Raw genomic sequence first — 24,666 nt, 5'->3', positions numbered from 1 at the left:
TGCAGCAGGTACCAGCCTGGCTCTGTGCCCCCATCCAGGCTCCCCCCTGCCAACCCTCCCAGGCCCCCAGCTCCAGACCTTGTTGGGGAGGGGGGAGGGGGGATAAGCCACCTTTCTAAAGCATGATGAGCACAGCTTCCCCTGGCGGAAACATCCGCATCAATCCTTTTTCTTCAGGGTTCTTTTGAAGCTGTCCAATTCAATTACAACAGCCCAGTCTTCAAATGGGATTAGAAATCCCCAAGCCTGATTTTGAGCAGCGACCAGATCAGGCGGAGACCTACACGCCAAGGAAGAAAGCAGCCCTGCTGCTACCTGCACACGCCTCATCGCACATAGCAGCACTGACACCAATAATTTGATTTCTGTAGTACTGGGCACGCACCTTCCTACTCCTTCCACCCTCTACTAGCTGTTAGACTTCACGGCTCCAGCACCCATCCTCACTTCACAGACCTACCACAAGGTATGAAAGGTAACAAAAATTCAGGCAGGTTTATGAGCAAGGAGAGGGCAAGAGAGAAAATAAGAATCAATAAATAGGAAGAGTGGTTTTAAATCGTTTATTTTTAAAACATGAAACCCAAGCTGAATAGAAACCACAGAAATTACATTTAGGTTTTTTGTTTAGTATTTGCAAACCAAAAAATTACAGTAAAAAATAGCTACATTACAATCAATAGAACTACAGAATTAAAAGTAAAGATACAAAAATGGGCTCAATCCTCTTTAATCCTCACAATTTAAAAACATTTCGGGTAAGTGCAGGAACACTTGACAGAAACTAGCAGGTCTGAAGTTTAAAAAAAAAATTATATATATTTATATATTATATATGTATATAAAGTGGTATGATATACAACCATTATGGTTAAGAAGAAAAAACAGAAAAGTTACAGAAAGGCCAGGTACATGTTCACCATTAGGTTTCTGTGCACAGTGTCCAAGAAAATAAACTTCCCTCTGAATGATGTGAATAAAAGTCATGGGGCCTCCCGTTAACAAGGGACCTGAGGCACACGACGTAACGGCTGGGCAGCTGGACCTAACGCGGAGGACAATGAAAGAAATGAAGCTTTTCTGGGACTTCAGTGGCCTGTGGGCAGAGGCCACCAGAGAAGTCTTGGTGTGAGATTAGAGGAGGAACTGGAAGGAAGGAGCTGGGAATTGCATAGTGAGGAGCATTGTGGTATCAAATATGCAGAGCACCTAAGAGCTTCATGCTACAGTTATCCTCTTTAGAAAAGAAGTATTTTGAACTTTCTGGTTGTACGTCAATTTATGTTCCACTTTGTTCATGCACGCAGCCACAGGGGCTGGGCGAGCACCCGGGAGCTTCAGGCCACCAGTAACCCATCCCTTCTCTCCCCTAGCTGGGCATCGCTCACCATCACGGCTGGGCAGGAGATCCCACTCCCCACCCTGAAAGCACAGATCACTTGCTAGCCATCTAGGAACTGCTCTCAAAACACCCCACGCTTCTGCTGGGCCTCCTGGAATGACTAGGGAAGCCATCCATAGCATGCACACAAAGAATTTCTAGAAAAGGGGCTGTGACGAAAGAAGCCACCTGGCTAAAGGTACTGATTAAGTGTTTTCAGGTCTCCTCTCTCAAGGCGTTAGATCTACTCCTTGGTATCTCCCTGGAGGGCTTTCCCCCTCCCACCCAGAGGTGGTCCCAGAGTTATGCTAACAGACTTGTCAAGTTGGGGAAGACCCTGGCTTCTCCTTAGTCCCCAGGTAGGAAGTACTTCAAAGACAGCTCCTCGCCCTAGCTAGAGAAAAACCCACGCACCTCACCTACTCCTGAATCAGGTGGGGTGGCTAGAATCAACAAGCCAAGACACTTCTCTCTTCTTCAAAGGGTTCAGCATGGTATCTCAGTTGCTGCTAGAAGGAAGAGAAGGCAGGACCATAAGTGAAGCATGGGTTTATCCACACAGGAACCTTTACCTTGCTCCTATAGGTACCCACCCACTCCTGTCTGCTATCACCCTGCAGCACCCAAGGCTCTCATGAGTGATGGCTAAGCAGCCCCCGAGAAACAGTTTACTCTCAGAAAGGCCAAACTTCCCATGTATTTTCAGGGAACTGCTATGGAAGTCCTAACTTAGGATCACTTCAAACCCCATGCACTGTGTCCCCCTCAAAGCACTCAAATGAATGTCCTTGCATCTTGGCTGAGATGACTGTACACTGAAAATTAACACCTATCAAATGGAGAAAACTTAAAAAAGGACAGGAGGGGAAGGGAGCACTCCATCCTTCACATTCGGATACATGGATGTACGCTAAAAATCTTAGCTTGAACCCTTTTATCAGCACATAAAATGAACTCAGTTTAATAATACATACAGGATACAAACACTACAGTTATATTCCCAAGACAGCACAAGAAATTCACAGCCAAGTCTTGATTCGATTTCCTTTACAATTACAATGCAGTCTTGAACACTGGACACGAGAGTCCAACATGCTATTTACATTTCACATTGTGGAGATGTTTGTGTGCTTGGAAGAGTCCTCAGTTCCAAAAGAAAGTGTCATTCACACATGATGATGCAGTGGAAATAAACCAAGCCAACCAGACAAGCCAATGACCACATTTGTGCTTCTGAAAAAGTAACATGAAGTGTCTTCACCGATGCAGTCACCTTCAACCAGGCAAGCTGCCTTCTGTTTTGCAGTCAATGAGGTGTCCAGAGGCCAATCTCATCTCCCCTGAATTCTGGACCCTTTTGTTAGCAACCAGTAACACGAGTAACGTTCCAATAAGGTCAGCTGGGACACACCAAGTGATATGGCCTTGGCATTTTGTCACATTAAAAAGAGACACACTGGAAGAGAGAGCAGTCTCTACAGCTTTACCTCCTTCAACCATGAATGCCATCCAGAACAGATGAGTCTTCGCCAGATAGCACCTGCTGTTCACCCGAGAGGGAGGCACAGAGTCTGGGAGATTTTGGCTTTTGAAAGTCCACTCCTCAGACAAAATGTGACCATATGGATGAGACTGATTATGTCGCAGCCATAAGAATAGGCAAAGGCCATCTGTTCTTCAGCAGATCCGTTCAGAGCAGCCTGCGGAAATGCCACACTGTTGCTCAAGGTTCCAGTAAAAAAGAAAAGAAAAGAAAAAAAAAGACTAATAATAATAAACCAAAAGAAACCCATTTGTCTGTGTTTCCTATCCAGCGCTCTGCACAGCATGCAGCGGGGCAGCAGAGTTCCAGGATGCTTTACAAAAGTGCAATATCCATGTCAAGTAAAGGAAGTGCTGGCTGGACAAAGGTACACAGCTCACACTGCAGTCATGTTATGCTGGCCTCCAGAGAGCAAAATGTTATCTCCGTAACGTTCTTTCCAGTTATATTTTGAAGTCACAGAGCACATACCTCCACATTTGTGCCTTGCTGCAAGCCCCGAACATTGTCAGAAGTTGTTCTGGGTGTTAGGAGTGGCACTGCCAGACCTGGGAAGGAAGCAGGTCAAGGTGGCTGCTCCATTAGATGCTGCAAACAAAAAGGCAGAGGCTCGCTCCCCCCGTTATCCATGGTGGCACAGACAGTACCACTGCGACAATTCAGAGCCAACCCAAAGCGCAGCCGCACGCAGGCTCAGGATGCGGTCTGTATACAGAGGAGTCAATCTACAGAAGCACTTGTTCTCACAGGGTTCCCCGCACCCTCCAGCCTTCAAAACACTTGCCTTCAATGAGTAGGACCAGGCCACAGATTTTAGGGCAGCTACCCTAAAACTGATAACGTAGGTAGCAACCCGAGAACATCCTTGCAAGGAGAGATGATGGCAGAACAACTTAGTCTTAATAAGGATAATATGGCTCTTGCTTCTTTCTTCAAAGCCAGGGGAAGGCTCCCCCCCAGACAGCAGTTGTGTGCTTCAGGCCCTGCCACATGCTCGCACACCTGGCTCTCGCGGTAGGATTTAAGACAGGGTGGAAAACCTGGTGCTCATGAGCCACAGTGACCCTCCATACCACCTGTGACTACATTTCCCTGCCCTTTTTTATTTGATAACACAGAGGTATGTTTCAGTGTGAAGCCCATCAGACATGTCTGAAAGGGCATACTCAAGTCCTGAGCAAGAAAATCCTGCTTCCAGAGATTTATGGTGAAGTGTGACGTTTTCTCCAAAACCTTCTCCTCCTGTCTGCCTGGTGGTGCCTCCTCCCTGTTTCCCTTGCTCCTTTGAACAGCAATAGCTGGCCTCCAGCTTTTGCAGTCTATTAGTGGTTTCTATCTTAAGAGGGGTCTCAACGCTTGCTCTTCCACAGGGCTGGTACCATTTTACAGCAGATACCATCATCCTAGTTAGCTGCCTGCTAGGAGCAATTCCCACCTCACTGAAAGAAGGCAACCAACTTGAGTAAAGGCAGATTGGTAGATTCTGTGCCCCGTACAGCAAACGTGGGGTAAACAGACACAGAGTCTGAACATCACTGAGGTGAAGACTAACTGCCTCTGCCAATGGCTCAACTCCAGTTTGAGAGACATTTCCCACTTTTATTTCCTCTGCCAGTTATTTAATGTAAAGCTCAGCAGCTACACTAAGACGCCCCTGCTCAGGGGTAAAAAGACAAAAAGGAACATCAAAGTTACCCTACTGAAAGGGCAGTGCTCTACAGTACCTCCCAAGAGGCAGTCTCCTCTTCCAGTAGGAAGCCGTCGGTGCCCTTTGCAGCACCGCTCTTCAGTGGAAAGTACAGCACCAATGGAGGATGTTGCCCTTTGCAGGCATCCAGCTGCCCCTTTGCAAGCCTTGCTCTGCCTCATGTCTAGAAAAATACCTTACATGTGCCTTAATGTGGTCAGATAGTGGTTAGCAATGTGCCTTGAAAAACAAAACAAATTAAAAGAGAATACAATAAAAACCTGTTCTGACAGTCACAATGTTCTCCAGATGTCATTTGGCTTTCTGACTCCGGAACACGGAAGGTAGACTGACAATCTCGTGAGTTTGTTAGGACAGGCTTCAAAAACCTCCTCCAATGCCATTTCAGCAACCCTGTGCTGTAAGTTATAATTATTTAAAAAAATAAAATAAAAAGTCCAGCAGAGTTCACAGGTCACTCCTGCAGAGAGAGCTTGCATTTGCTATAAATTCATTGGTGCTTCCAGTCCCTCTTGCTTTTGCAAGCTGACTGTCCCCTAAGATCTAGCATCAGAGAGCTGAAACTCTTTAGTGCAAAAATACCCCCATAAAGTCTTACAAGTTTTTTCCTGGAAAAATTTGGCACGAAGTGGGTGGCTGGCTCCTGTCTGATCTGCGTGTCAGCCTTATAAAGGCAGCACCCAGACTGCCATCTGCCAGTACCTGGGCTTCCCTGATGGAGCAGAGAGGTCAGGTTCAGAGCAATGGACAGGGTAGGTGACTGGTACTGGGACCTCCTGCTCCTCCTCAAGAATTCACATCCTAGATTGAGTGGCAACTGTCAATTTTTTTTTTTTAAAAAAAAGTTAATCAGGGTAGTAGAATGGTTTCTCTAGAAAAGCCCCAGGCTCCCAAATTACAGTGGATATGCAGTGACACCATGAGGCAGGAGTTTCCCTACTCCCTCACACAGGGCACTGGACCAGGGGACCCCCACCAAAACGGTGCATCGACTCAGCGTTCCCTTGTTGTACACTAGTCATCAGCACTGAGCCCCTGCTTCTTCAGTGTTTGACAGACTGCTGATCCCACTGGAGAAGTGAAGATCTACCACCATCTTTCACCAAGCCCCTCTGGGGAACAGAAGGGGGGAAAAAGGGAGCAGAAGATATTCACCAACTTTTTCTGATAGGCTACTCCAGTAAGTTGCTCCCCAAACAGGTGGACCCAGTTTCTTGCCTGCACATACTTGCTCTCTCTGGCACATCAGGTACAACAAGGTGAAGGCTTAAATTCAAAAGGGGCTTCCACTCCAGTGGGCAGGTAGCGGGTTTGGAAGGGTGGTCTGGACTGGAGAAACAGGAGGAGCTGCACTGGATTTTGGGCAGAACAGCAGGATTGTTCTACGAGGACAGCACAGGGGCACAGCAGTTGGCACACTGTTTAGTCTGACTGCACATGTGGGTTTTGTGGTTTTTTTGCTTTTGCTTTTTCATTTTAATGCACACTGCCAGCATCTGGACGAGGTTGGTTGGTGGCGAGGTATTTGGCTCTCATGCTGGAGGTGTACTGGAGGAAGACAAGACAAACAACAAACAAACAGAACAGAAGATTAAGTCAAAATGACTCACGTAAACGCTATCCGTATTTACAGCAAGCATATCAAGAAGATGCTGGCTCAGTCTGACAAGGAAAGATTCACACGTCACTGCACAGTCTGCCGAGTAACATACTCGGCCTAATGCGAGGATGCTGGCCAGGTCAGTGCAGATGGGCTAACGATTCATCCAAGTTCTCTACCGAGAAGGAAATCCAATAGCCACAGAGTCAAAGTACGCCATACTTCGCTTGGGAGAAGAGAGGGAAATGGAAATGATGCAGATGTAAAAACCCACCTCACACCTTCATCCTCTCTTAGTCATGTTATTGCTTTCAACCATGCCAGAAAAGGAGGTTGAAAAGAAAATGGGTGTGCGCTGCATTTTTGCATTGCGTTTTATGGCAATGAGGGCATCAGAAGACTGCATGCATCACAGATGGGCAGTTTGAAAGAAAAAAGTGTGGAAGAATGAATCTCTGAACAATTCAATGCCCAAGGAAGAACAGACCCTGCCAGGCTGGAAACAGAGCGCCAATCCAACAAGACGATATTAGCTAACAGTTATCCGATGGTTAATCTACTGTGGCTTGGGATCCAACCTGCGTACTTGCAGTAGTAGACAAGACTCCAGCTTGGGGGTGAGATGAGCAAGTCAGAAAGATGGAAGGTTACTTTGGGTTGGGGGGGTGTTGTTTTTTCTTATTTTCTTTTTTTATTCTAAGCAGCTCCCAAAAGCTACTAAGGTAACATATGCCATTCAGCTGTGCGTAACGAGCCGAAAAGCATGTAAATAACACCCAGAAGTAAGAACAAAAGACTTTGCCTCTTTACACCAATGTGTTCAATGCCTTCATTGGGACCACATTACTGCTTCTGGGATTCTGCTGCCATGATAGTAACAACCAAGCAATGACGACAGACATTTTATTCCTCTTTTTATACCCGCTGGAGCTTGAATAATTCTGTAATACCCGCATCTTACTTCCCAAGAGTGCTCTGCAGCATACTGACTTTTTACCACCTTTAAAACTGAACCACATAAAATAGCCAGTTAAGCTAGCAAAGAGACAACTGAACAGCAGTTCCACACCAGGAGGTATGATATATCCTGCCCACTGGGAAAGAACATTATGAGGCATATTTAGGCTGTCAAAAGTTCAGCTGTCCAAAGGGGTTTTCAGAGAATTAACAGTATTTTATCAGTTTTCCTCCACAGACTGACCCAGGCTGAACCTCTGCACAATAGAAGAGAGAATTGCTCCTTCAGCAGAGCTGACTCCATAGGCACAAGATTAAGACACCTGTGGCTCATTTGCACACTCATCTTTTAGTGTCTTCCATAATTGGAAAACTTTCTGCAGAACACTGATCTTAATATAAAACTCTGGCCCAGAAATGGCATCTATATTTAGAAGACAAAGGGTACATCTGTTCTTTCTCTTTAAGATCTATTTTTTGTCAGTAAGAAGGGAAAAGGTAGAAAATACCAAGCTGAGCCAGTTTAAGGACTATATTCTATACAGTTTATTAAATGTGATTACTATTTCAGAAATCAAGTTTAGTCTCATATATTTTAATAATGCCCTAACCCAACAGGCTCAGAGAGGCTTAGAAGTCAGAGAACTTTATGAGAAAGTAGGGCACGTTTCAGGTAGTGCAATGCTGAAATTACCAGACAACCATCATGTTAAGACAAGGGTCTTAGAAAGAAAAATGCATTTGATTGCTCATTTTCCATTTCTGTTCTGTATGGTGACATGTGATAGGAGATGATTATGAATAGAGAACTTCCAGGTGTTAAGGTTTTGAAAGAAGTACTTAGGGAAAATAAAATCTCAGCTCATGGAAGGTTATTGTGCATCTTCCTTGACAAGTCATATAGGTTCAGCACACAACATGCAACATCAACTTTCTTTAGAGCATTAAAATCAAGAAGGGCCACTTGAACTGTATTTCAAGGATGTACAAAGTACACCCATCATGGAGGGAGAAGCTGAGAAGACTTCGCTCCTTCCTCCACCAAGAAAACACTGCACAGTTGTTTAAGTGTCACTAAAACAGAGTGGTCAGGAACATGAGATTTGGACAGTCAAGCAGAGGGCATTTTACATTCAAACCTACCTGCAATCCACCACAAGGAACCAATTAAGAGTAGTCAGAGTTAGGGCTGATGTTCTCTCCTTAACTCAGGATTTTTGCACCTTTGTACCTTCTCCTGTTACAGTTTGAACCAGATACTCCTTCTGTTGAAGTGTACTTCTAATGACCACGATAAGTACGATTGAAACCTAGAAGTAGAGAGCTAACGCTTCACTGCGCGCCCTTCGTAACCCGCACAGCTCTAGCAGCATGCGCCGGATCTTCAGTCGCTGTATTAGACTCCAGGTACGAATGCTTTGCTCCACATGCTGTTGACAGCAGTCCCTCATCCAAGTCCTTCAGTACATCCTCTGCTGGGAAGCAGAGGAAAGATGCTGTGGTATACACAGATCCCAACATCTGGACAGGCCAGCAGATGAAGATGTATCAGCAGACACTTGCCAGTCACATGGATATGAAACCAAACTCTATTACCCATAGTTAAAATAACTAAGTCTTTAGCTCCTTCAAAAAATAATTCTAAGTACTTAAAGCATGAGCATAATTCAAAGCTAAGGAGGTTTTGGACTCTGCTGTGAGGTAACCTGCATACAGTGCCTGACACGGCTATAAGGTACACAGTTGCATTTAGTTTCCTTTAAAGAGGAGCTTTCATAGAACATTAAAGAACATGCACAATGCAGTCATTCATCCCATACTCTCGCTGGAAGTACCTATGTGCCTATTCACCCTTTCACAAACAGCACGGAGGACAAGTTTCAACCCATACCTTCCCCACACTGCTAACTACCCTAAAAAGAATACCTAGAATTCTTGTTACCATTTCTCCTGGTGGCTTGTGCTATTCGACACAGCACACCTCTCAGTCACTTACCAGTCAGCTAGGACAAACACAGCTGATGCACACAAGTTCATTTTTGCATTTCTTCAGAGAAAATAAAAAAACTCTCTCCTTCACATTCAGCCTTGTTGAAGGTATAAACCCTCATAGGTATGGCTTGCCAGCACATACCAGTTAGGTGCTTAAAACTTATAGCCTGTGTATAAAGGAATCACTGGTTGCAAAAAAAAAAAATTAATGGGAATAATAAGTTAATTTTAGAGACCGTAAGTTCTACTGACTCCTGTGAACTGTGCAAACCAGGAGTACTTCACAGCTAATTGAGCTATGCTGGAAGATCACTTACCATATGAAACCATGACTGCGAGTATAAACCATTTACTATTTGTGGTTAAAACCCCCACATCTTTCTCTCTTCAGCTACCCTGACTTTGATTCCCTGCCAGAGCTATTCAGTTAATCCAATAAAGACCAAAGCTTCTGGATTCAAGTCCTTAAAGGTTGATCCACCTCTCAAATAGCTAGAGCACAGTAAACACACAGGGTTTGGTACCATTATGCATGGGAGGTACAAGATGCACAGGACCAGGCAATTGCAGCCAGTGGGTTCTGAATTCAAAGGAACTTCAGTTTTCCAAGTCAAGAGAACAGAGCTTCTGTTTGTTTGTTTTTAGTGTCTTGGAAAGAATGCCATGCCTTTTTCTTAGCCTTGCAGACAGCCACATTAAACTGCGGGTGTGAGCTTAGGTAACAGAAGACAGCGCAGACTGAGATCAGGTCTTGTTTCAGCCCAGAGGAGATTCCAAGTCCAGAATGAAGACACTAGAACTCTCCCACGCCTCCCCCAGCAATATTTTATTTCCTGGAATAGACTCACCTAACATCTCTACAATACCACCTGCAGGAACCAAAAAGCAGAAAACCCACCATAAAGCTGACGCCCCAGAGCAGTCTTTGCAAGACTTAAGACTGAAGAAAGTTGTAACCCTTTCAAGGGTGCCAGCACCATGCTTCAAGACAAGTTTTGTTTGCGTTCATGCACCACGGCAGAGGGCATCAAGACACCCGATTCAGACAGCACCCTTCCCAGCATGTCACAAGGCAGGCAGACAAACGGCAAGAGGCAGCAAGAATGCAGACCAAGCAGCAACATGACAGAAAGGAATCCAATGCAAGGCTGACAAAAAGTCCCAACAAGAATGGCAGAAAAAGAAGGAACAACAGCTTTATGGACATGTGTTTCTGGGAACAGAATGCAAGATACAGGTCATTGACTGCATGAGCTAAAGCAATGGGCCCTCTGTTCCAACTGGAACCAGCACCTTCCAGTTACTGCGTGACTGTCGTTCCCTTGAAGGAGCACTGTCCTTCATACCAGGGGGGTTTGCCTGGGAGCTCTAATTATACCCTGCGCTCAACCAAGCTAAAAAACCCGACGACCTAATGCAGACCACCTACTTTCTGTAGGCACGTGGCTTTGTCATGGACCACTGCAAGGGACAAAACACTGGCTATCTTGTAGAACATCGGCAACTACAGCCCATCAGGAATTCAGACAGTGAAATGGTACTAGGAGAGCCCTGTGGGACATGGATGGGATCATTTGGACACACACAGAACAAACAAAACAGTAAAAAGGTTTTTAGACAGAGTGAAACAGAGCTTAGTGCTTATGTCTGGACCCTTAGGGAAGCTTGGTTTTTTAACTTGCTCCTTTCTGACTTCAAATGCAAAGATAAAAGGAGAAGCTGCACACAGAACTAATAGGCTATGAAGTAACTCTTCAGGACAGGCCACCATTACCAGCTAGGACCTTTCAACAGATTAAAAATCCTACTGAAGAGCTAAAAGCTTGTGGCAGGTAAGTCTCTGAGGTTTTGGGCACATGCTGTTATGACCAGCCAAGATAAACAGAACAGCAGTAGGGCTCAAGGGAAGCCAAAGCTGCAATAAGACAGCCAGTCCTGACTGATAAGCTGCTAGATTGGTTCTCTTCTAGAAAACGGCTTCTTGCGATGAGAGAACTTCTATTCTGCATTTGAAGTGCAACGTTAGTTCCACATTTGAGCAGCACTCAGTACTAAGTGGTCAAGCTGTTTTCAAGTGTGGACTCTGAGCTGAAGCTGCTGCTTTTATGAGGCACGGGCACCTGCAACCCTCACAACGTGCACCAGAAGCCTTTGATACTGCTCCTTGAGTCTGCACCAGAGCAAAAACTGGTTTCAATTTCAACCCTTGGCAGGAGGGAATGGGGTGGGAGGTGCAGAGGGAAGGCATGTGAAGAAATAAAAGGCACTGGCCTGGGATAAACAGTGCAGGGATGAAGGGAGTGGTTGGGAGTGGAGAAGGGGTTGAGCAAGAAGGACCTTTTTTCCAGTACCTGTTCCATTTGCGGGCGCTGTTACCAGTATGTCCGTGCACTGTCCGAGGGTTTAAGCTGCCAGCTCATATGGCTGCTACTGTCCATGGCAGCCAAATACAACTGTGATGACGCAAGAAAGAGAGAAAAAGAGAGTGCAGCCTCAACGTGCATGAAAAACACAGTGCAAGCAAGTGAAACGCTGTGGTGTGTGTCAGCAACAAGGTGGGCTCTACAACCCTAAGGGAATAGCCCTGTGGCAAGAAGGAGAAAACAGAAGGAATGAGAGAAGGAAAAAAACAAACAAACAAAAAGCCAGGAAAAGTAACGGACAAACAATGCAGCAGGATCATCACATCTTAGTTTTCACCGTCTGTTCACAGAAAGCTAAATGGAATACATCAGCTCTGTCCATCCACTGGACATAACCTATCTAGATTGTCATCCCCTTCTCCACCCTCCCAAAAAAGAGACACAGACACGTGCATTGGTATTCCCTTTTCATCTTTCTGTTCCCACAGATGATATGCTATGAAAAGTTACAGTTTCTTCTGCCTCAGTATGGTCTCAGCCACCTGCTATGGAGAGCTGCGAATACAAAAATCCTACAAAAGCCCCCTTCCCTGCTGCTGCCAATATGAGAGTAGAGAGTATTTTTCTTCTCTTCACTGCCCATGTACCATGTCCCTCCAGAAAACACATTTCTCCTGTTCCTTGCCCCATCTAGGGGGATGCTCCCCTTGTCTATCGGTACAGCGCTGCACTCTCCTCCTGCCCCAGCTCCTGCTCTTCCCTGTAGCTTCTATCGATGGCTGCTCAGTAAAGTCACTGTAGGAAAAAAAAAAAAAAAATCTCATCTTTATCTACTCTCAGAAACCAGCCTAAGGCAGCAGGACTCAGATCCCCTCTCAGGGTAGTAATGAGAACAGCTACCGAAGAACTAGGAAACTTCTTGCATAACTAAAACCCCTGAGGAAAGGAGTGTGCTTTTTTTCTCTGAAGCAGAAGAGCTGTAGGGCAAGGGGAAGCAGGACCTTGGTCTACAGACATCAAATGAACATACGCCTTGGCAGTACCAGAGGGACAGTGCCCTTCCTACAACGGGAAACGCCAGCAGTAAGGCATTTGTCACACGGTACTGTGTGCAGCACATCAGCTCGAATCCTGAGGACCATCTCACTGCCAAGAGCGGATGATGCTCCCAGAGCTCACAATCAGAGTACCACCAGGGATCAGGCTAAACTCTTTGTGAAGGCTGAAAGAGGTCTGGCCAAGTACAGAGACAAGAAGCAACTCTCCACCTTTCCACTTTCTCTACAGCAAGATGAACAGGTCCTTTTGAAGTGAAAACATGAATGTGATGTCCTCTTTTCCACCAGAATTCCTACTCCATCCAACCTCCTCTTCCTCCCCTTCCCATGAATTTGAACCATGCACCACAAAGTGTATTTTCTTTACCTATACCTGAAGACTGGTTGATTATTAAGCATGCTACTACTCATCCTCTGTAATCACACCACCAAGTTAGTGAGCACTGCGATGGCATGTTCTCCAAGTTCTGGTGTAAGTAAGGCTTACAGGATCCAGTGCAGGAGGGCAAGATCCATCTAGTTCTTACACAGACATGAAGGCAAGTCCATGTTTTATCCAGCACACAGAAAGGCTGTCAGGACACTCCAAATACCAAAACCTTCCATGAAAGTTTTTTTTTTTTTTCCTCCATAGGAAATTAAATACAAAAATAGATTCTAAAGAAAGTAAAACAGTTGTAAAAGAAAGATTTAAAAAAAAAAATCTCAACAAAAAAATAATACAGGTTTAATCCCGCTATTTCTTTAGGGCAGATTAAGGAGAGAGGTTCAGCGATAACTCTGAATGTACTGTTTTAACAAGTTTCTTTTTAAACTTGAGGAATCAATGCCACAGACAGCAAGTACACTGCATGCAAGTGAGTCATCCTGCTGAAGTCATGCACCAAGATACTCATGCACTTCAGCAGTGCTAGGACTGGGCCCATAGGATTACCAGTGTTAACAGATTGAGTTTTAGTCTTTTTATGTGCAATGTCCAAAGTAGCATAGCAGGGTTTTATTCTCCATGGCAGGCGAGACATGGCTTGTCTATTCAAATTGCTGCCATTTATGGGCCAGATCCTGTGTTTGGCTGCACAATCAGCTCCCTTGAGAGTATACAGGAACGGTAAATGTGTATTCCCCAAAGCTGCTGAAGCAGAGAGGAGCAGTAAAGACAGACTTACTGAGGGAGGTGGGGACTCCCGGCCAATGAGCGGGGTATTCTCGCAACGGGGGTTCTGGAAATTTGCATTCTGGCTCCTAGGAAAGGAAGACACACATGGTAACAGGGGACACGTGCCACACTTCTCTATGGAAGGTCTCTGATGGTGAGATGGGACTGAGCATACGCACCCCCACAACTACCGTATCAAGTCAGTCTCCCTCAAAGCTTTTCTTACAGGCCAGGTGGATCCCCCCTTTTCAGACAAGGGCACAAAACTAGCATTATTTTCCTCACATTGAGCACTATCTTTACACTCTTACTCAGAAGGGCCCACACTGAACCATGTCAAGTGATTTAAAAATAGGTCCATGTGAAAATCTGCCTCCCTGCAGAATCAGAACTGCCAAGCTGCAGGAACAGAGATAAAATGAGGACAAAGTCTAAGGGGAAGAACAAAATGATGTGCCAGCCCAAAAGAGATAGGTCCTGAAGGCAGTCCAAGTGTGATCAGATTTAGGGACTTTTAGAGAAAGCTCTGAAGATCACACCTGGACTAGGTAGCTCCAGACTGCAACAGATATCAGAGCTGACTGCAAATACTGTGGAAGGACAGAGCCTGCAGATTTTGTCTTGGCTCTCAGTCTCTCAGGAAGCTTAAAATCCTCTGGCAAGACAGTTCTGTCTGAGGAATTACACCTTCTGGTGATCAGAATCATTGTGTAATAAAGATCCCAGACAATACTTTCCTACTTCTTTTCCCTAGACAGATTTCTAAATCCTGCAGGACAAAGCTGTTCACATTTTGGAGCATGCTCTCTAACACAACTCTTTCTACTGCAGCACTTTCAAGCTATTCCCTTCTCCCAGTAGATGCCAAAGACACTCCTTTTGACACTTTGGACAAAGTCCTTTGTCACTTTCTGCTGCTTGGTTGAAAGTGCCAGTCTCGCAGCACTTAGCAACAACAGAAGTGAGAGTGAAGCAACCTGGACAAGCCACAACAGCCTTCTTGTCGGGATACTCACATGTACTCTGTGACAGGAGCATTGCTGACTGTGTGTGCTGCTGCTGGAATGCTGGTCTCACTGCCATAACTACTCCCACAGCTATAGAGGCTGGGCATGTGCACTCTGTAAAGATTATCGTGTGTTTGTCTACTCCCTTGAGCAGCTGATTCTTCTTCCCCATCATCATCTGAGCTTCTGCAAGAAGGAGAAAAAGTTCCTCCTAGAACCCTACAATCACCCCACATGTGGGGTTTGCAGGAAACCATGGTAATCCTAGGAACCTCCCAACCATCTTCCACACCTCCACATTTATACCCATTTGGGATGCCTCAGGGCGGCAGTGTCAAACACAGCCTACACCACAGTGACTCAGACCTCCCACTGATACCATCTGGACTTTTACACTGCGTGATCCCCTACAGTCTTCTCTCAGGGCTTGGCAGACAGCGCAGTTCTGCAACTGCCCAGTCACACAACCAAAGGATGGACACATCCTGAAATACACAGCACAAACAACAACAACAAAAAAGGCAGCAGGAATATAGTGCCACGCACCCTACAAAAAGCATCCTTCAAAACTGCAGTCTGTGTCCTTCCACTTCTTGTGGCCGTGTCCAAACAGCTTTTAAGGATAAGTCTCTGTAGACTCCTCTGAACTCCTATTCTGGTTACAGAGGGTCTGCTTCAGCTTCTAGCAAAATCTCCAAAGTCTTTACAGAGACTAAGTTGCAATATTTGTGTCTAAAGGCTTTATTCTCTCAAACATGCCAGGATTTTAAGTCAATTTTAATGCAGAGCAGAGCTGTTTGCCAGCTGGTTCCCTCCCCCCTTCCCATAGTACTCTCTTGTCCCTCCTGTATAACATACACTGCTATTCTCTCTCCCCTCGACTATTCTCTCTAGTAAAAGATATTTTTTTTTTCTATTCTCTCTAGTAAAAGGCTCTACGGGAAGCACTTTGCTGCTGGGGGAGACAGCATGGCCATGGCTGGAACATCCCAAACATCACCTGCAGCTCCGGTACCACAAGGTGGCACTGAAGAATTATTCAGTGAATTGCAGCCTGCAGTGTCTCCCGCGGGCAGGACAGTGCGACAGCCTCCACCTCCCGGCGGGAGGCACTGGACGAAATGGTGCTCCAGGGAATGGAGAGGGAATCCTTCAGCTGACAGCAGCAGCCCCAGCCTGCTGGTGCTGGCAGGGCAGGCAGCAGCCCACCGTGGATGGCAGCACAAGACACACCACTGTGTAAACCTTTCCTTCATACAGGCAGACCACCACCCTCAGTAAGGTCTCTGCAGCTGCATGAGGAAGAGGTAAGGCAACCAGCCGTTTTCTTAAGTGCTATTCTGACGTATCTGCTGGCAACGCAGGCCTGGCAGGCTCTGGCTTCCTGCTATTGTTCAGGACATTCCATCTTACTCTGAACCTTCAGCATGGGCTTAGGCCATGAAAATCATGTTTCAGGACCACAGAAGAGGATCTGCTGCACAGTCTACTGCTCTTCTGCAAAAACAGAAAACTCAAAACTATTTTAATAGCTGCATGTGGTGCAGCAGACAGTCAGCGAAGCGAAGGTTTGCTCAAGACTTATTGATCAGCCTGGTTACCATCATTAATGCTAGTTCCAAAGTACTCTGCTGTTAGGTGACTGCCACCAATTTGCAAGTATCTCATCTGCCCGTGCTATTGCCAACAAGATAGTTCCTGGTTTCTATTAGCTATGCAAGTCGGTCACCCCAGTGCAAACAAAGCCAAAAAGGCAAGTGTGAACTGCTTCCTGTTCCAGTTCTCTTCTCCGTACTACAACAAATGCCTCAAAGCAATGCAAAAGAATAGGTATTTTGCAGAGATGGCACATAGTTCAAGCATTACCCCTCTCTACAGCTGTAATCGTCCAACTCTGACTTGACTTGTAGTCCTACAGTGTACTGAATACTTTGCACACATAATGTTCCACTGCAATAATACTCCACTGCAATAAGTTTCAGATGTAAGTATTAACTACAGCCAAAGCAAAAGCCAACAGTTTTTTTCTGTTGGACCTGTGCTTATAAAGCCTCATCCCTCACACTCCTGGGATCACATGGGAAAGAGCTGCATATGCTCACAGGCACAAATCCAATAGCCAGTCTTCATTAGGAAAGAGCTCTACAGCGCTACAGGATCTAAACCCTCTCTATACCTCTTCTGCTGCCAAGTGTGTGGGACGCTGCACACAATGGAACTGAACATGAGGGCTGTGACAAAGGAGAAGAGAACCAGGTAGATGAGGCCTTCCACTCCATCATAGCAAAAGCCCGTCAAAGCCTGGACATAATCCTGGAGAGAGAAATGAGCAAAATTTCCTGATCACCATAGAGTTAACATTGAGCTCTATTTCAAAAGCCCTTCCCCTAGACTACATTCTCTGAAACAACTTAAGATCGTAGTCTCTTTTCCAGAGCGTAATTCCCTTTTAATTTCAGGGACCTCAAGCGTTTTTCATAACTGATCTAACCCTTATTTGCCCTCACAAAGTCCAGCTCGGACTTAAACATGGAAGTAGTTTCAACCCCATACAGTAATACCTGAGAGAAAAGAAAAAATGAAAAAAACCCACCTTACTTCATTAAGCCTCTCAGCTCCCTCCCTATGTCCCACTGCCCAAGAACACAAGCATGGACTATCTGTTTCTCTGCCTTCAGAGACACAGCTAGGGCAACATGGCCCTCATAGGCCATGCTATACCACAGCTATAAGGCATTTCACCCCATGGGAAAGGCAACAAGCTATGTGCTATAGAAAAAAATCAAAATCTGAAGGCCCCTGAAACCTTAGGGCTGCAGCTTGTAACGTATAAAGGCGTTATCATTTCTTATATTGATCTTTAAACAGAAAGCTAACTTGATCCAAATTCCCATTTTCCTTTCTGCTGGAATCAATCAGCAAAACCTGTTGTAAACTGTTCTGGCACACTAGAGATTTGAAACTCCAAAATAATCAGTATACTACAGGCTCTACACTCGCTCTGTTCTCAGCTGAAGCCCAGTTACTGAGTACTCACCAAATGCAGACTCCGACAGTCTACTAAAGCTGTCAGTTGCTGCAAGTTGATCTCTGTTGAATTTAAAACCTCCTGGATCCGAGTAAGATACTCCTGTAAGAAACAAACTAGTGATTACTGCAAGGAAATAGCTTAGCAGAAGCCGATCTTCGGTTCTGTACAAAGGTAAACCTGAAAGCACAGGGAGATCAAACTCCAGTAGAGTTACCTTGGAGGTGGGATGCTCTCTGCTTGCTGACCTCATGAGTTCCATAACATCATCCTGCATTTCTACCAGAGCCTTGTGACTTCCTGACAGCTTCTGCTCAACACAAAACATGCAATGTTTTAGCAATTCAGGCTACATGCACCAGCGGAACTCCTGGGAAAAAGACTTCAATCCTAATTCCCCAAATACTGAAGCATCATTTGTACGAATGCACAAGTTCATGTCTCAACTGCCATGGGTATGGCTGCAATAGGGTGAAGTTTTTACTTTTACCAACCTGGAAGAAGTACAGACAGAATGAAAAGGGGAAAGCAGGAACCAAAAGAAAAAAAACAAATCAACAAAATGCATACACATAGACAAAAACCATACACACAGCTGGGGCTGGCTCCAGGACAGAGGGGAATGAGAAAGAAAAGACACAAAGCACTCATGTTCTCACCACAGAGCACAGCTGGATTTTCCTACTAAATCAGATGGCTGAGAAAGACTTAATGTTAACACTAGAAGTTCTTTGTATTTGGGTGCAGCCTTCACATCCCACTAAAGTATCCATGGGAATTTCACATGCAATAGCATATCAGAGTATACTGAGCAACCAGAAATGCAACAGATGGCAACGGTGCATCATACCACAGTTTGAAGTGTTCTTACCCACCCTTTAAAACAGAGGAAGACAAGACTTAAAAAATCCTAAATATAAATAGTGAAGCAGCTGGTGTCTGCCAAATGGTGGGTGGTGTGGGCTCATTCTGGCCTCTGATACACAGGACAAAGTTTGGGATGGGCCCAGGTGCTGTTCTTCAGCCCCCACACAAAAGAATAATGACTCACATTTATACTGCAGGATACAAACCCTTCAACATCCAAGGGATTTAAGAGACATATGTGAGAATCACTCCCTCACTCACAGAAGTGGCTGCATATCGGGAGTGGAGCATTGCCACTGTTTAACCCAAAAGAACCTGCAAGATGAGATTCAAAGCAGGAAGTAGGCAGTCTCCCACCCCGGCATTAATGGCGGGTGCTCCGTCTCCATGTCGCTGCTCTTAAGAGTGCGATGTAAACAGAGGTACCACAAAGCCACGGTCCTCACCGCATTGCACGTGGGCCCTTCTAAGAGGGCACCCTGGACCTGAAGCTATGCAGGTAGTGATGACATTGGAAAAAACTGCTTACTAAATCACAGTGCCACCCCTTGCACAGCTGGAAAGTAGCTACCAAAGCTTTACCAACAGGTGGAGTGCTCCCTAAAGCTAACACCTTGCTGCATGCTGGTATTGAGCATTTAACCTATACTCTGCAGGATGCTGAGAAGGGGTGAAGGAAGCTAGGATGCTTACACTCACCTGCTGGAAGGGGTTGGGGTATCCAGCACTACAGGTAATGTAATAGCGGAGAGTATCTACAAAGACAAAAGAAAAGAAAGTCACGTTAGATACACTGTTCCAGCTTTGTAGTATTTTACAACTGCCACAAGGGAGGCATTAAGTTCTGAAAGCAGTACACAAAATGAAAATGCAATATAAATGGAATCACTTCCCGCTCTCTGTGTAGGATTACAGTGCATGGATGGCACTAGAGAAAGTGATGTAAGTTGCCTCTGGGGAGGAAAGAAAGATCTTAACTTTTTTTTCCCCCAACAGTAAAAGGCAATGGGGCTGACCCACTTAAACACTTAGATGAAACATCCAAAAAGTTTCATTCAGAAGTCAGCACCATTCACTGTATAAACATCAGACAAGTACTCAGTCTAGGATAAATTCAACTGGATGGTTAATTTCTGCAACTTCCAAGTGTCAAAATAACACTCTACAGTCACTGAAAGCAACCACAGACTGCTGCCTAGGGCACAGAGACAACTCAACTTCCAGCCAGTTCAGTTCACCAGCTAGGTCACTACACAGCCACAAAGTATTAGCACAGGAGAGTTAGCAGCGGTGTTATAAATACAGGCTGCTATCAAAAATAGCTGCGGAAGCACGCTGTTGGGCCAAAGGAGGTACATACACACATCCTTGTGCTACTACATGATGCTGAATATACTGCTTCTTAAATACACAAGTTCAAACATTGAAAATAAAAAGGGGAAGAAAAAAAGAAAAAAACACCAAAACAAGACATCTTCACAACTGGAGATTCTTCTGTCATGTTCAAGGAAAGGCTGGGTTTAGGCAGTGTTCTGTAGAAGAATGTAAGTCAGTCCTAATTCAAGAAAATCATAACTTTCAGCAATATAATTTCCTAAAAATGGTATCACTTTGAAAACAAGTGAGGAAATGGATGGATGACAAGTTTTTGTCTTTCTGACATGTATTAGGGATGAACAAGTAACTAGTAGCCTATTTTCTGATGGGTGTCACTTGCACGCTATTCAACTTTGATGACAAGGGTTTAATTAACTAAAAGAGTGCCATTATTTGTTTCGCATCCTTCTAAATTTAGACTTACACAAAAAAGGTATTTTTTGGTATTGAGTCAATACCACAGACTTGATCAGGCAAGAAAGCTCTTACCGTGTATTAGGATAAGAGCGACGCGTTATCTGTTCAAGGGACCTTGGATCATTGCTGGTAACATCCCAAAAGTTAGTCTTAATACTGAGTAGCTCTACCAGCTATCGCTGGTAGAGTGAAGACTTATTTGTAAACTTCCAGATAAGTCCGTGACATTGCTCTGCTAGCATCATCAGTTATTTTCAGCTCGAAAACAGTTTTATTCTTCCTCATTCAGATGTTTATGAAAACAGCCTGGTGCCCTCATGCATCTTCCATAACACCACACCAACTGCAGCACGCACAAATTACAAATACCAGGCTTTCCCCTGCCGTTCTCAATAATACTACTGAGGGAGGGAGCTCTAAAAGACTTGATTATCCAAACACCTTTAGATTGTTTCTCAAACATTTACAGTTCCTCTTCAGATGAAGAGGAGCGCGCCAGCTCAGCAAAATCAAGGGTGACATTGGCTCAGTAAAGACTACAAGAGCCCCCAAACACACACACTCTGCATTTCCCACCCCCACTAGCATCCTTTTCTCCATTCTTTTTGATCTTCTCTTTGTGACTTTCAGTGATGCATATTCCAGGCTGCAAAAGCTATTCTAATCAGTCCCAACTTGCAAATCAGTAAGAGGCACAACGACAAGTGAGCAGAGCTGTGAAGGAAGCAGACCTGACTGTATCCTGACTCTGCCGTGCTTCCCATAAATATTGAACGCACCTTTCGGCAAGCCAACACACTGGAGACCAAGTGGTACAACACAGACTCTCAGCTCCTGCACACTGGCAATGCAACCTGACAGCTGTTATTTATAATTCATTAGCCTACTTTGGGGCAGCTTCTGCCAGCTGCTCCATCTCTCTCCCACTGACTCTTTCTCCGGGATGACTTACATCTTCCCAGCCAAGGCTCTAAACAGCCATTAGCAAAGTCTGGGCAGACAGGAGGGCATCAAGAGCTGCTCTGTGCATCTCACTTTGGGCAGACCACACAAATGACCATCCACAGGTACTGAGCCAAGGAAAGAACTGCTTCTCCCAGGCTCATACATCACACTCGATGGCTACAGAAATATGGATTAAAACGCACCTGCGCTGAGAGAACAACATAGTAACAGCAATCCACAGCATCACACAGGGTGACCTAAAGGAGCTGTGTGATCCTGTCACCTATTTATTTTAAACCCACAAGCCACTAAAGTTTCTCTTAGGCTCTCACAGCAGTATCAAGTTTACATCACCTTTATAAGTGCATTAAGTTGCATGACATACTGCTAATACGCAGCTCTAGAAATGTTTCTTGAGGGCCTTCAGGATCATCCCTGGTGGGCAGATTACAGATGAGAGTTCCCAATATCATCATAGTTGGCAGCTCGTAAGCCCAGGATAAAGATTGCTGGTTACAAGTGAAGCAAAAAGCAGTACAGCGAAATAAGTGCTTCCCTTGCTTCGCCCTGGAAGGCAGGATCAACAAGGCTTCACTGTGGTAGCACTGGCTTTGCAGCTGACAAGTATGACAATCTGTACATAAAAAGTGCTTTCCAAAATGGCAAAGCCAGCAGGAGCAGCTTTCCCCTGCACTGAACCCAGCGTGCTAATAGCTGTGGTGCTTGAAAGCTAAACCTACAATAGGCAACAAAGCTGCCTTAAAGTGATCCTGTGCTGCAAAGCCTAGAAATTAAGAGGAGCGTGACCCCTGCCTCCCTATCACCAGGCTGGGAAAAAGAGGAAGGAGCAGGAGGCACCTTCAGCAGTTTTAAACCTAGTGGAAGCTATCCTGTACAACACCAAACCTCCTATTTCTGTCCAAAAAATAGCTATGCAAACCCATCATCTGCACTCCGCTAACAGCTCCAGGCAATTTCCTTCTATAATTATCTTACCAATGCTTTTTCCTCTCAAGGAAAATTCCTCAAGGCTGGATCTGATTTTTGAAGCCAGCCTTTAGGCAGTCTAGTTCGCAGGAGAAGGGTTAGGCAGGGTCACATTTGCAGCTGCCTATGCCTGCTGTTGCTAGCAGCAATCCTCCTGACCCACTCTCTTGGTACACAGGCAGCGTAGGAGCAGAAGGCAAGGAAGGGAACTACCCAAAATGCTCTATTTTCGCAAAATCTGTTTTCCTAGAAAGGAAAGTAGAACTGACTACCAAAGAGAGCTTCAGCTGCTAGAACTACTTACTGCTTCTGCAACCATGGAGACTTACTATTCATTTCAAAGCCCAGCCGAAATGCAAAAACGGCATTCTGCACCCGCCAAAAGGCGGTGAACAAGGTCTGTAAAGCGCCATCAGAAAAAAGATCCTAGTTTTAAAAAAAAATTCCTCATACCTAGAACAGCTTTTCCCAGCCCTTCTTCATCTCTATTTGAGCATTCTCTAAGCAGCACGGATTTTACATATACAGCCAGATGAGACTGTCTCTGTGGGTCCAATCATCACAGAAAGTTGAAGTGTATCACCTGTGGTGTCAAAGGAAGATGAATCTTTTGGCTGGCTTTTCTTGCCCAGGTAAGATGTCCTCCCACCAGGAGCTTTGTTTCCCTAAGGCAACAGTCTGACAGCAAAGTGAGGTACCTGCATAACATCTGTATTTCTCATATATGCTGCTCTTGTACTGGTGAAATCAGTCATTGTGAGCGTTCAGCAAAGAGCTTGCAGCCATCCCACATGCCCTTCATTCAAAGCTTTCGGGTAATCAGGAGCCCAACAAAACCACACAGGAAAACACAGCTTCTCAACACCAACCTCAGCAGGATTCTCGAGCGTGCTTCTCTGAGCAAACTCTTCTGCAGCGCCTGATTAGCTCAAGTAATAACTGTGCAACCACCACATGTGGTTTTTGTCCTGACCTTACTTCTAGAAAGGAAAGGGAGGTGGTGGCAGTGTCAGTTCTCCAGTTCATTCAGCTCTGGGCTTCCAAGATGAGAAGGAATCAGCGAGAGGCCAATTAGGAGGCTGGGGGGCGACAAGAACACTTGCTGCCTGTATCTGCGTTAAGTCTCAGCACCCAACCTGAACACCTTGGCTGGACCCAAAGTAAAAGGCTCCATTATCCATCCCCTGAGGTTTGCAGTTCCTTCAGATGAAGTGAGCGGCTGGTCACCACGCAGATTTCTAGTAAGAGAATCTGGAGAGAGCTCTTCCTGTTGTTTAGACAGATTGTGCCTTTTTATTTAATTTTATGCAGTAAGTCATCTGATAATAACATAATATCAATGAAAATGAATGAGACTAGGAGACAGCCTCCTGCTTGGAAAATAAACATCTTGGCTGCACCAAGTCTTTTTACTAGCAGCAGGAGACGATTATACAGCCACTGTTCAACTCCGTTGGCTTTATCTCAATTAATGAATACCGGGTGAGTTAGGCACATGCATCAGCCTCTTCTACAAAATGATTTAAGTCTCTCTTCCTCCATGAAACCTGCATTAAGGCTCTTTGCCCTGTCTTCTCCCCCCTGCCCTTTTTATAATGCAGCACAATATCTACACAACAAGGACATTTCTCCAGCTAAAAACCTGACAACAATAATGCACTTAATCAGATTATTCTCAGCTCCATTAATTCTATTTAAATTTGCAAACAAATTAATACACAAACAGGAATATTAACATACTAGTTGCCCAGTATCCAACACAGCTATTTTTCTGCGAAAACTACTATAACCACCAAGAACAAAAAAGCATTGCAAATATGCAAATCCAGATGACTCAGTCCTAGTTTGAATGCCAGAGCACAGGGCTGGGAATACTACATCACATTGCATTTAAAAACAACAACTAAAAATAGTGATTAAAGTGGAAAATTGACCCAGCACTACAAAGCTTCTTGAGATTACTCATTGGCTCTTATTTCCTTAAGAAAAAGATGGCAGCACCCAGCCCAGTATGCCATACCCCAGCACTGGCCAAAAGCAGATACCTAGGCAAGACTGAAACCACGAGTGCCCTCTCAGCTCAACTTCAGCTGATCTCCCAAAGAAGTGAGATTCCTACATATAGGGTAACTCCCAATGGATTCTTCTTCCATGGACTAGCTGAGCCCCTCCATCCACTGACACTTGCTCTTAGTTACCTCTTTTCTGAGCCGAAAAAATGCATAGTTGGGTACACTGTGGTGAAACCAGCTGGAGCAATCTTAAAGTAGCAAATCAGAG

The 24,666-nt window shown here is 45.0% G+C and overlaps 1 protein-coding gene across 3 annotated transcripts in view; it reads right to left on the bottom strand.

Annotated features, from left to right (window-relative positions):
* Positions 1-549: 549 nt before the first annotated feature.
* TTYH3 (tweety family member 3) overlaps positions 550-24,666 on the bottom strand; it is a 79,868-nt gene continuing 55,751 nt past the window's right edge. Inside the window, exons 8-15 of one of the 3 annotated variants that reach the window (XM_080382428.1) lie at positions 19,360-19,415; positions 18,011-18,103; positions 17,803-17,895; positions 16,942-17,078; positions 14,775-14,951; positions 13,769-13,844; positions 11,533-11,634; positions 550-6,180 (exon numbers count right to left, since the gene is read on the bottom strand). In XM_080382428.1, the coding sequence (XP_080238554.1) occupies positions 11,554-11,634; positions 13,769-13,844; positions 14,775-14,951; positions 16,942-17,078; positions 17,803-17,895; positions 18,011-18,103; positions 19,360-19,415 (713 nt within the window). In that variant the 3' untranslated portion in view covers positions 550-6,180; positions 11,533-11,553. The remainder of the gene's footprint in view (positions 6,181-11,532; positions 11,635-13,768; positions 13,845-14,774; positions 14,952-16,941; positions 17,079-17,802; positions 17,896-18,010; positions 18,104-19,359; positions 19,416-24,666) is intronic. The other 2 variants (XM_080382429.1, XM_080382430.1) reach the window with 2 other exon arrangements.

Source organism: Falco punctatus (genome assembly GCF_963210335.1).
Source record: "Falco punctatus genome assembly, chromosome: 4".
Classification (NCBI taxonomy): Eukaryota; Metazoa; Chordata; class Aves; order Falconiformes; family Falconidae; genus Falco; species Falco punctatus.
Note: the sequence above shows the minus strand (reverse complement) of the source record. Positions and strands in the feature narration are given on the sequence as shown.